A 12500-nucleotide genomic window follows, 5' to 3' on the forward strand; every position below is an offset into this window, starting at 1 on the left:
CAAATTCCTTCCAGGGTCAGTTTCTCAAACCCTCAGGCTTGATCCAGTAGAGCCTCTGGCCCGAAATGGTGTAAACTCGCGTCAACCTCAGAAGCTGTGATTTGCAGTTGAGTTGTGTGTGTATGTGTGGAGTAGAAGAGTGTGTTGTGTGTGTGTTAGAGGGAGAGGGGGGGGGGGGGGGGGTGGCAGGATATTTAAGAGTAGACTAAACTCTACCTCAGAACCAACATATTCAAATTGAAGAAACTGTGTGTATGTGTGTGTCTGTGGCTCTGTGTGTCTGTGTGTGTGTGTGTGTGGGTGGGGGGGGGGGGCATTGCCTTTGACAGAGTAAATAGTGAAAGTCCTCGGTCGTTGAAAGGGTTCCTTGAGGCAGATTGAACAGAGCTCTGTTCATGCCGTTCCACCGCTAGTACACCCCAGACACACACACACACACACACACACACACACAGACACACATACACACACACACACACACACACACACAGACACACAGACACACACACAGACATTACTAACTTGCAGTCAGAAATACAGTCAGTAGGGGCATCAGTATATGCAGTTCCTTTCTGATCCGTCTGACTGCTAGACCTCAGGCTGAGTGTAGAGTACACACACACACACACACACACACACACACACACACACACACACACACACACACACACACACTGCAGCAGCCCATCAAAGCAGCTTGTTCACATCCACAGAATTAAACTGGTTATGCTGCTTATGTCTGACTTGATTACTGATTCAGGTCAGTTAATGAATGACAAGCAAAAGGTTGCTTCAGTTCATGTGGTCACAATGCCTTCATTGTCACCTCAAGTCCCTTTCCTTCCCCAGTAGGGTGTGAGTGTGTGTGAGTGTGTGTGAGTGTGTGTGAGTGTGTGTGTGTGTGTGTGTGTGTGTGTGTGTGTGTGTGTGTGTGTGTGTGTGTGTGCGCACGTCATACTTGAGTGTTTTTATCACTTGGTCATAAATGTAAAGCTCAAAGTGTGACTTTTTTAATGTGGGATTACCATGAATGGTGCTTCAGTGTGTAATACTGGTATGTACAGTATAGGTGAAGAGGGAGGATCAGTCTAGACTCCAGAGGTCTAGACAGTGTGCCCCCTGAGAGTGCGTGTGTGTGTGCGTGTGTTTGTGTGTGTGCGTGCGTGTGTGTGTGTGCGTGTGTGTGTGTGCGTGTGTTTGTGTGCGCGCGCGCGTGTGTGTGTGTGTGTGTGTGTGTGTGTGTGCTCTCTGACAGATTGGAATCAAGGTGTGTGTTGAACCGGCGTACAGACTTTACCGTCAGGATGTGTCTGGCAGCCCCACAAGCTCCAAAAATATATTTTACAGTTCCTGTAAGGGGGGTGACCTCTGACCTATCGGAGGGTGGCTTGGCGAAGGGGCGGGGGGGAGTTGGGGGGTGTGGAGCTGGATGGAATGATGGTAGGGCCAGAGTGAAAGAGAGGGAGATAGAGATAGAGAAGGAGGGAGAGAGAGGGGGGTAGAGATAGAGAAGGAGAGAGAGAGAGAGAGATAGAGAAGGAGGGAGAGAGAGAGATCGAGAAGGAGGGAGAGAGGGAGAGATAGAGAAGGAGGGAGAGAGGAAGAGAGATCGAGAAGGAGGGAGAGAGAGGGGGGGGTAGAGATAGAGAAGGAGGGAGAGAGGGAGAGATAGTGGAGGAGGTAGAGAGATAGAGATAGAGAAGGAGGGAGAGAGGAAGAGAGATCGAGAAGGAGGGAGAGAGGGAGGTAGAGAGAGCAGGAGTGGCAGGCCAAATGGCTGAGATCATGGAAAAGATGAAGTTTTTACGGCCAAGCTCTGGGTGACTGAGTGAGAAGTGTTATCTTAGCACCCACTCGACAAGAGCGATCGCTCCCAACTCAGCCAGCTGCTGACACGCACACACACGCACACACACACACAAACACACACACAAACATACACACAAACACATTCCCACTTGATGGTGTAACTTGTTAGTACCCCCATAGTGCATGTCTATGGGTGCTTTGTGATTATGACCAAATGATTACATCCCTTTCTCTCTTTCTTTCTTTCGTTCTCTCTCTCTCTCTCTCTCTGCCCCTTCTCTCCGCTCTGTCGGCACTCTTAGTGAGCTCATTCATTTCCATGTTTTGACAATGTCAAGAGGCCCGCGTCCACTATGTGCCTGACGACGTGAGCTCTGCCGCAGTCACCGTGGTGACGACCGAATCCATCACTGTCCTCTCAGTGCCATTGTTTTTGGAAAGAGAGGAAGAGAAGGGGAGAGAGGGATGAGAATGAGTGGAAAAAGTGATGCCATGTTATACAGGAGAGGCTTAAAAGGCTTCCAAGACGAGACGAAAGGAGAGAGAGAGAGAGAGAGGATAGAGAGAGAAAGAGAAAGAGAGAGATGAGAGGAGGGGAGAGAGAGGGAGAAGGGGATAGAAACAGGAGAAAGAGAGAGAGTAGGGGATAGAGACAGACAGGAGAGAGCTGGACCATGCAACCCCATCCCCAGAGGTCATCGGCTTACGGAGGCAGTGCAAATATTTACACTACTGCAGACTGCATTAGAGACCCACAGCGGTCAGGCCATTAGCAGCTGGGCCCGTTCCAGCTCTCACCGGCCAGATCAGGCCCCCATCAGGCCCGCGGCCACGTGCAGATCGGCCGAGATCACAACTGTGTGTGTGTGTGTGTGCGTGTGTGTGTGTGTGTGCGTACGCGCGCAGAGGAAATGGTTTTTCCGTGGCGTGCTTTTGTCTGCATTTGTCAGTGCATGTTTGGTTGACTCAGCCTCAGGTTTGTGGTGTGGGGGGGGGGGGGGGGGGACGACAGTCCTTTCCTATCGTCACTCCACCACCAGCAGTCCTCCCTCTTAACTTCATCTCCTATTCATGTTCTACAGTACCTCTCTTTTATTGGACATTTTGGTGTTGTGGTTGATGGAACTTGTGTTTCTCTCTATTCTTGATATATTAAAACTATGTTATGTTGTAAAAGCTAATTATTTTCTCTCGTTATTTTCAAACTCGATGTATATTATTTTTCACTCTCTCAATGTTCAGTTTCAATGGAGCTTTATTGGCATTACTCTGATAGTCTCTGGTGTTGGACATTTTTCACACAGATGGCGTTTAGACCTAGGCCTGTGATCGATTCATAATAATGTTATAATAATAATGTCTCTCTCTCTCTCTCTCTCTTTCTCCTTCCCTCTCCCACCCTCTCTCTTTCTCTCTCTCTCTCTCTCTCCCTCTCTCCCACCCTCTCTTTCTCTCTCTCTCTCTCTCTCTCTCTCTCTTTCTCCTTCCCTGTGCAGACGTTTGGATGCCAATCACATCACGGTGGTCCCGGAGGACAGTTTTGAGGGCCTGCAGCAGCTGCGTCACCTTTGGCTGGACGACAACAGCCTGACCGAGGTGCCCATTGGTCCGCTGCGTCACCAGGGCAACCTGCAGGCGCTGACACTTGCGCTCAATAACATTGTGCACATCCCAGACCACGCCTTCGCCAACCTCACCAGCTTGGTTGTGCTGTGAGTACACACACACACACACACACACCTTCGCCAACCTCACTGGCTTGGTCATGCTGTGAGTTTACACACACACACACACACACACACACACACACACACACACACAGTTACACACACACGCACAGAAACATACACACAGACAGGGAGCTGCACACCCTGAAGCCTCATAGTGCATATCTGCCTCGCTCTTCTAATGGACGCTGGGCATATTTGTCCCTCTCAACTCCTGTTTTGGTTGGACATTAAGTGTGTGTGTGTGTGTGTGTGTGTGCTTGCTTGCGTGCGTGTGTGTGTCTGTGTGTGTCTCATGCTGCTGACACATGATGTCCTGTCCCTCTACTAAATCACATGCAAGTAGTAAATAAGCAAACATATGTACTTATGCACACACGCACCAAACACCTAAACAAACACACATACACACACTCGCACACACACCAAACACCTACACAAACACACACTCTCACACACACACACACACACACACACACACACACACACACACACACACACACACACACACACAGATACACCCTCGTCTCTCCTCTTCTTTCTCCCACACACACGACATGCTGTCCAAGTCCACCAGAGTCCGATCCAGCTTTAGTGTGTGTTTTTACCAGGGAAGAGGGGCGACATCCGCTAAACTAATCAGGATGCTGCAGTGAGCCCACCAGAAGCCAGCTCTGTCTCGTTAAAACGCCCACACACAGGCACACACACACACACACCTCTCTCACTCACACACACACACACACACACACGTCATACACAGACACACACATTCACAGACACACACACACACACATTCATAGACGTGCACACTTACTCTGACATGCAAAGCTACATACAAGTATATATGGACACACACTCACAGAATGGTCTCACTCATGCACTCAGACGTGTTTAAGTACTAGAGCTACTACAGGGAAAGAGCAAACATCTAGACACACACACGCACACACATGTTCAAACTGCTGAACACACACACACACACACACACACACACACACACACACACACACACACGGACTAGACATTTAGTTTAGCTTTGTGTGTGTGTGTGTGTGTGTGTGTATGCTATGTACGTGTGCACAAACCCATGTATGTGTGTGTTGCATATGCATTTGTAAATGTATACTGATAACTACAGGTTGTTTTTACATAGTGCCTTTCACAAACCTTGAATTTCCCCTTTGGGATCAATAAAGTATCTATCTATCTAAACCTACTGCAAAAGAAAACAAGCAAACAAACCCAACAGCCGAGTAAGCAGTAGAGAGAGAAGATGCTCCCTGATGCATCCTGGCCCCTCTGCAGCTTCTAGAAGCTTCCACGCTCGTGTCTGATTTCCAAATCAGATCTGGGCCCATGGAAACTATGCGCCTAAGGACGGCACTCCTGCCGATCTGTTATGTCGGTTAGCAAACGGCCCGGGCTCAGGGCTTTGTGTGTGTGTGTGTCAGGGGAGGGGAGGGGGGGATAGTGCAGACGAGAGGAGAGGATCCTAACTGACATGGACCCACCTGATCGACACAGTAAATCCACCTTCACAGGGAGCCGTAAACCTGCTCGCCTTCATTATTTAACGAGTGTGTGTGTGTGTGTGTGTGTGTGTGTGTGTGTGTGTGTGTGTGTGTGTGTGTGTGTGTGTAAATTCATATTGCAGGCATCTGCACAACAACCACATCCAGGAGATTGGCAAGAACTGCTTCACAGGGCTGGGGAACCTGGAGACGTTGTGAGTGACTCCGCAACTTGCATTTGCACTATCACATACAGCTATGCACACACACACACACACACACACACACACACACACACACACACACACACACACACACACACACACACACACACACACACACACACACACACACACACACACACACACACACACACACACAGATAGAGATACAGGTGGTTCCACACACATTAACAGGCACATAATTATATAGATTCTTGCTGCATAGTTTTTTGCTCTGTCTGCTGTCTTACTGACCTGGTAACCTGAGGGTAAGTATTGGTTCTCTCCTCCTCTAGGTCTGCGAGTCAGTTCAGAAATGCCTGTGGTCATTTGTTTCATGAATCACTTCAGTAAGAGGTATAAATGTAGACTTTCTGAGTGACCATTTCAACTCCAGCCATCTTTTAGCTACATTCAGAGTGACCGACCTGGAACCCTTCAGAGTGACCGACTGGGAGTAAATGGTGTGGGGAGAGATGTCTGACACTAAATATCTAAATGAGTGCACTCACTGATAGTGAAACAATAGCACAGTTATTTTATGCCATTTTAGATTTTTGGACATTATTTTATACATTTACACATGTATGTTTTTATTTGTTTTTTAAGTTCAACTAAATGTCAAAGGCCATTAGAACAGATTTCATAGGCTATCCCACAAAAGTGTGTTAAGGCTCAAATTGCTCTTCTGCATGTCTCTACTGCCCTCTTTAGGATAACTGTGGAACTGCAGTTTGAATTCTTTGCCCTGGAAATGTCTCTGTTGTTGATGAGCCCACTGGCTGTCTCTCAGTTACAATCAGTCTGTTTTCCTTTCATTGAAGAAGGTAAAAAATAGTTGCCAGTTACCATGACACTGCAGATTGTTGCGGTGTTGTTGCCCCTGACGACAGTTCTGTGTTCAGTTCTGGAGTGTTCTGGCAGTGTAGTTCTGGAACAGCAGCTGAAAGGATCTCTCCTCAGCATCACTGCGGCCCATGTATAATTTAACCTTCATTCTGCAGAGCCGGGACACGGAGAGAACGAGATGAATGATTCCTCACTGATGTGTTCAGCAGGCCTGACACACACACACACACACACACACACACACACACTCTCTCTCTCTCTCTCTCTCTCTCTCTCTCTCTCTCTCTCTCTCTCTCTCTCTCTCTCTCTCTCTCTCTCTCTCTCTCTCTCTCTCTCTCACACACACTGAGCCCCGTGTCGGCCACAGTGAAAGTGACCGCTATGACTCCCAACCACCCACCCCACCCCCCGTCCCAGCATCTCAGCCCTATTCATAGACCATAGCAGACCCCGGTCCAGGGTGCGAATGGCGGCCGTATTCATAGTTAATGCTGTGATTAATGTGGGAGGTGCGACTGCATTGAAGGTCCATGCCTCATCCCACTCCAACGTCACCTGGAAAACCCTCACCATACCTACAGCAACCTGGACTTTGATGAAGTTAATGTCCACTATTAGACCAGAGCACTGCTAAGATATTAAAGCATATTTAAAGAATCGCCCAAAAGACCAGTCTATACCTCAGCAGGTCTATAAGCAGGGGGTGAATTATGTAATGGCAATGAGGAGGAGGGTCAACCTCTTCACATACATGGAACTTCTGGCATGGTTTAAAAAGCACACACTGTGTAAATTGTGTACACCTGTCCAGAGTGGCCATTTTTGCCCCTCTTGTGTCTGTGTGTCCGTCTCCCGATGTCGATGTGTGTTCCCACGGGTCATGGAATTTATAGAATATCATGGAATTTTGGAAAATCTTTACCAGTCATAGAATATCAAGGAATTTTGCTAAAATACATGACTACACATCCTGTATATTTCCAAGTAGATTTGGTGTATATCTGGTTATTGCTACTGCTTGCTTGAGTAGCCCAACATTGTTTTTTTTCACTGCTCATGTATTATTCATCTCCCACTCTAAAAAAGTAAAGATTCAACAATGCTGCGCGGCTGCATGAATTCATTGGTCGGTATTATTGTACCATTCATTATATAGTAAGTCATGGACATTTTTTTGTCAGGGAAAGTCAGGGAAAAGTCATGGAGTTTTACATATGACTTAGAGTGGGAACCCTGTGATGCACCACAGCGTCACTTCAACAGACCTGACTAGAATTGAAGAATATTTAATTCATGTAAACATCCAGAATTGAAGAATATTTCATTTATGTAAACATCTAGGCCCAGCCTGCTGTGGAGTGTTGATGCAGTATGAGGGCTAACCTGCGTTCTCAGCGTGGGCTCCTGGCCCATAGACAGCACCTGGCTGCACCTGGTTCTGTATTGACCCAGCACCACGCAAGATCATGACTCTGGACCAGGTCTGGGCAAGAGTGCCTCTGGCTCCCACTGACCCCCTCGTTACTCTGTTGATGGCTGTGGCCCTCTACCTCTACACACACACACACACAAACACACACACACACACACACACACACACACGCTCAGTGAGTGGATCAGACAGTGATTTGGGATGGCTGTGGGCCAGGTCATGACCCAGTGACCCCTGGTGACCCCCCGCAGCTCTGCTTCCTGCGGGTGACTCCGACCTCCCAACCCCTCCATCTTTTATCTCCTCTCCACTCCTCCTCGTGTGCTATTGATTAGTGCCCACACAGGCCTTGGTGAGCCTGGCAGCGGAGAGGGAGAGGGAGAGGGCCAAGGTTGGCACCGGCACCGGGGCTGTTTGTCCTGGGCGGCAGCTTGAGGTGCCACCGCCACCTGCAGCTGGCACAGCAGCAGCTTGTCTTTATTTCCTGGAGCTTGGTCCCTGATTTGTGGAGTCGATGGGGGACAAGGCTATTAGCTGTGTGTGTGTGTGTGTGTGTGTGTGTGTGTGTGTGTGTGTGTGTGTGTGTGTGTGTGTGTGTGTGTGTGTGGTCACTGGCAGTGGTAATTGTCCTGATGGGACGCTGTGTGTTTGTGAGGTGCTGTTGCAGTGGAGGGTAAGCAAAGAAAACTAAATCATTGGCTGCAGGTCACCACACTATCAGTTGCTTCATTAGGTTATTTGGAAATGAACATTAAGCGTTTGTTTGTAGAACTGTGTTTGGAGACTGTGTGGGTGCGTGTGTGTGTGTGTGTGTGTGTGTGTGTGTGTGTGTATGCTTGCGTGTGTGCCAGTGGTGCATTGGCCTGGGAGCAGTGACAGGAAGTATGTCAGCGAAGCGTCCCGGGACAGCTGATAGCATCACTGCCTCTTCCTTATTTACCCTTCCAGCAATCAGAACAGGAAGTGGGCACGCCAAGGCCCAGCGTTGCCATGGCGTCTGGACAGGGTGGCGGGAGGTGTGGGGTCAAGCTTACCTAAACAAAACAGTCCTCCACAGCCCTGTGGTCCTGTCCCAAGCAGAGCAGGCGGAACTCATTGTCATTCATTCATATCTTCATCATAACCGTTGCCTCCGGTGATCGGGTTGGTGTGGTGATGCTGGCAACAATGGTAACCATGTGTGGTTGGCATGGTGATGGATGATGGGTGTGGGTTTGAATGCTCCTCTGCTTTGTCTCTCCAGGGACCTGAACTTCAACAATCTCATGAGCTTCCCAGAGGCCATCCAGACACTGCCCAAACTGAAAGAGCTGTGAGTATGCACACACACACACACACACACACACACACACACACACACACCTCCCACATAAAGCCAGCTGCTGAGGTCTGTGATACATTCAGAAGATGGGCAAAAGATATTCACATTTGAACTTTTTCCTCTTTGTTCTATTTATTGTCCTTTATTCATTCTCTTCTGTTCTTTCCTCTGTGAGCCAGTTCTGTGTTCTGTTCATCTGAGAGGATGCATAATATGAAAAGGTGTGGGATCATAGAGATCACACACGCACACACATACACACCATTTTTGCTGGGGTTTTTTTTTTCAATCCTCTAATCTGAACACTACCAGCAACCAACCTACAGCTGGAACAAAGAAGCAGCCGACAGGTGTGATCCTAGATGTAAAAGAAAGAGATGTGTGTGTGTGTGTCTGTGTCTGTGTGTGTGTGTGTCTGTGTGTGTGAGAGAGAGAGAGAGAGAGAGAGAGATAAAATGGATAGAGAGGTTGTTGGATGAATTTATGAATTTAAAACAAAATGAACGAAATTGGATAAAACACAGATAAATGAACTGAGAAAGATGAGAGGGATAGATTGCCAGGAGCTAAAGGTTTTGCTTATTGTTCTCCATAGCAGTGACATTGAGCAGTTTAAGCCTACACACACACACACACACAGTCACCCGAGGCTGCTCTACACATAGGTCAATTATAATTTTATGAAGTATTCGATACATTATTGAAATATATCTTAATGCTGGTGAGGAGAGATGGATCTAAAGAACAGCTCAACTTGCACGTCACGTCCAGTCTAGCCGGCCACTCTACACTCCGCCTATCTCTGCGAGTGAATGGAGCGACAGAACAGGGAAGATAGAAAAAAGAGCGAAAAATGATAAGATGGACAGAGAGAGAGAGAGAGAGAGAGAAACAAAGAAACAGAGGGAGGGAAAGTGAGTTTAAGGATATCGACAGAGAGTGACTTGTCCAGACTGAATGATGAGCGAGAAGAGAGAGAGAGAGGTAAAGACAGAGAAAGTATAGAGAGAGAGAATTGAAGAGAGGGGGAGGAGGCAGATTATCTCTGTGGAGGATCTTTCTGTGTGAGAGAGGGATAGAGAGAGTGTGAGGAGTGATTGAGAGGGGGATGGAGAGAGAGAGAGAGTGTGGAGAGTGGAAGGTTATCAGTGCAGTGATCCATCTCTCACCTTGAGACTCCCACAGGAAAAAGACGAGGGCCTTGTGCTGCAGAGAGGAGGAGAGAAAGAAGGGGTATGAGGGAGAGGAGGATGAGATACGTGGGAAGTATAGAATGAAAGAGAGAGGGAGAGAGAAGCTAGAGGTGTGGGGAGATGGAAAGAAAGAGTGAGAGAGATTGAGAGAGAGATGAGCTGCTTTCAGACACGTCCTCCGCAGTATATGCGGAGCTTTGACAAACAGACAAACAGACACCAACACACATTCTGTGTGATTGAACAGGTTGAACGTTTTTGAACACGCACATGAACAGAATCTCCGCATGTTCTTCGCTTCGTTCAGACACAAGCTCATTTACATAATGTCCGTCGGAAATACTATGGAGGGGAGTAGTGTAAGAGCCGGCTAAGTTCGGAATTCCAAATGGCCGGTTATGTTGTTCAGATATACGGCCCAACCGCTTGACATCCGCAGAACATGCGGACTTACACATAGGTCTGAAAGCAGCTATGGAAAGACTGAAAGAGATGGAGGGAGACCGAAAGAGTGGGAGAGGTGGAGAAAGTGAGAGAGGTGGAGAAAGTGAGAGTGATGGGGGAGAGAGAGAGAGATGGAGAAAGTGGTAGAGGGGGAGCAGAGAGAGAGGAAGAGAGAGAGAGGGAGATGGAGAAGGTAGTAGAGGGAGAGAGATGGAGAGGGAGAGTAGAGATGAAGAAAGTGAGAGAGGGAGAGGAAAGTGGGAGAGGAGGGAAGTGAATGTGAACTGAGACGGGTGAAAAGTGAGAGAAATGGCTTTTAAGACCTTTTAAGTTTGCATAAATGTAGCAAGGTTATTACAGGGTGCGGCATAGAACAAGCAAATGTGTGTGTGTGTGTGTGTGTCTGTCTGTCTCTGTGTGTGTGTGCGCGCGTGTGTGTGTGTGTGTGTGTGCATGTGTGAAATAGTGAAGACAGTTTTACTGGTCTAATTACTGCAAGGCACCTAATGTTTTGCACTTGCAGTAATACAGTCCCCAGCACACCTCTGCACAGCCCCGCCCCCCTCCAACACACACACACACACACACACACACACACACACACACACACACACACACACACACACACACACACACACACACACACCAAGTGTGGTTCAGCATCTCTCTGTTGTGCTGTGTAGGCTGTAATCTCTGTTCCGCAGACAGTGGAGTGTGTTATTAGTCCTCTATCACAGGCTCCCTCCAGTGGGACATGTGCCAGTCACACACACCTCTTATCTTACTGTCCCTCCCCTGTGCCCGGCAGCCCTGCCGGACTGGGGCCTGTCTTACTCTCCCTCGGACCAGTTGTCCTGTCTCACTGCATGGCTGTCTGTCTCTGTCTGTGTCCTGCCACTCCTGTCTCTGTCTATCTGTAGCCTGTCTTACTGTCAACCTTTCTCCATCTGTGGTGTCTGTCTGTGTCCTGTCTTACTGCCTGTCTTTACTGTCTAACTCTCTCCGTCACACTTCTCACTCTTTCTGTCCTTTCTGTCTGTCTGTCTGTCTGTCTGTCTGTCTGTCTGTCCACAACGTTTCCCTGTTGGCTGCTCAGCCTCTCTCTCTCTCTCTCTCTCTCTCTCTCTAAGTGCGTGTGTGCGTGTGTGCGTGTGTGCGTGTGTGTGTGTGTGTGTCAGTACAGGCCAGTACAAACTGGATTTCTGAGTGAGGCATCTGAGTGTGAGCCTCTGGGAGTTCAGTTTATTTTCACCTCCAAATTGAAACGTCTTTATTCCACTTTTGTTCTGATCAAGTGTGTGTGTGTGTGTGTGTTTGTATGTGTGTGTCTGGGTTTGTGTGTGGGTGTTTCTGTGTGTGTATGTTTGTGTGTGTGTGTGTGTGTGTGTGTGTGTGTCTGTGCATGTCTGTGTGTGTGTGTTTGCTTGCTTCTCCAGAGGGTTCCACAGCAACAACATTGCAGTCATACCAGAGGGGGCTTTCCATAAGAACCCACTGCTACGGGCCATGTAAGGACACACACACACACACACACACACACACACACACACACACTCACACACATACAGATACAAGGGAATTGGATTGCAGAAACATTTAGGAACTTAATTTGTTTCCAATGTCTAAAACAGTTAGACTGCAGAACAATCTCCTGTTACTCTTACCTGCTGCAAGGCCAATGGCCTAATAAGAGATTAACATTTGACTTGAAACACACACACACACACACACACACACACACACACACACACACACACACACACACACACACACACACACACACACACACACACGCATGCACGCAATCGCTATTGAAAAATCATTCACACTTAGCTCATGTCATGATGTTTGAAATGTCAGTGCGAGCATGCATCTCTCTCACTCTCTCTCAATTCAATTCAAAGTTATTGTTTTTTATTACCAGGACAAATAGGTCATTTGTGATGCCAAGGCATTTATACAAAGCATTAGGGAAAAGGGTAAGAAGAAA

The 12500-nt window shown here is 47.9% G+C and overlaps 1 protein-coding gene across 1 annotated transcript in view; it reads left to right on the plus strand.

Moving 5' to 3' along the window:
* lgr4 (leucine-rich repeat containing G protein-coupled receptor 4) overlaps positions 1-12500 on the plus strand; it is a 79387-nt gene that overhangs the window by 59330 nt on the left and 7557 nt on the right. The window contains exons 5-8 of the mRNA XM_042074524.1: positions 3306-3521; positions 5194-5265; positions 8796-8864; positions 11947-12018. Of these exons, the coding sequence (XP_041930458.1) occupies positions 3306-3521; positions 5194-5265; positions 8796-8864; positions 11947-12018 (429 nt within the window). The remainder of the gene's footprint in view (positions 1-3305; positions 3522-5193; positions 5266-8795; positions 8865-11946; positions 12019-12500) is intronic.

Source organism: Alosa sapidissima, chromosome 20 (genome assembly GCF_018492685.1).
Source record: "Alosa sapidissima isolate fAloSap1 chromosome 20, fAloSap1.pri, whole genome shotgun sequence".
Lineage (NCBI taxonomy): Eukaryota > Metazoa > Chordata > Actinopteri > Clupeiformes > Clupeidae > Alosa > Alosa sapidissima.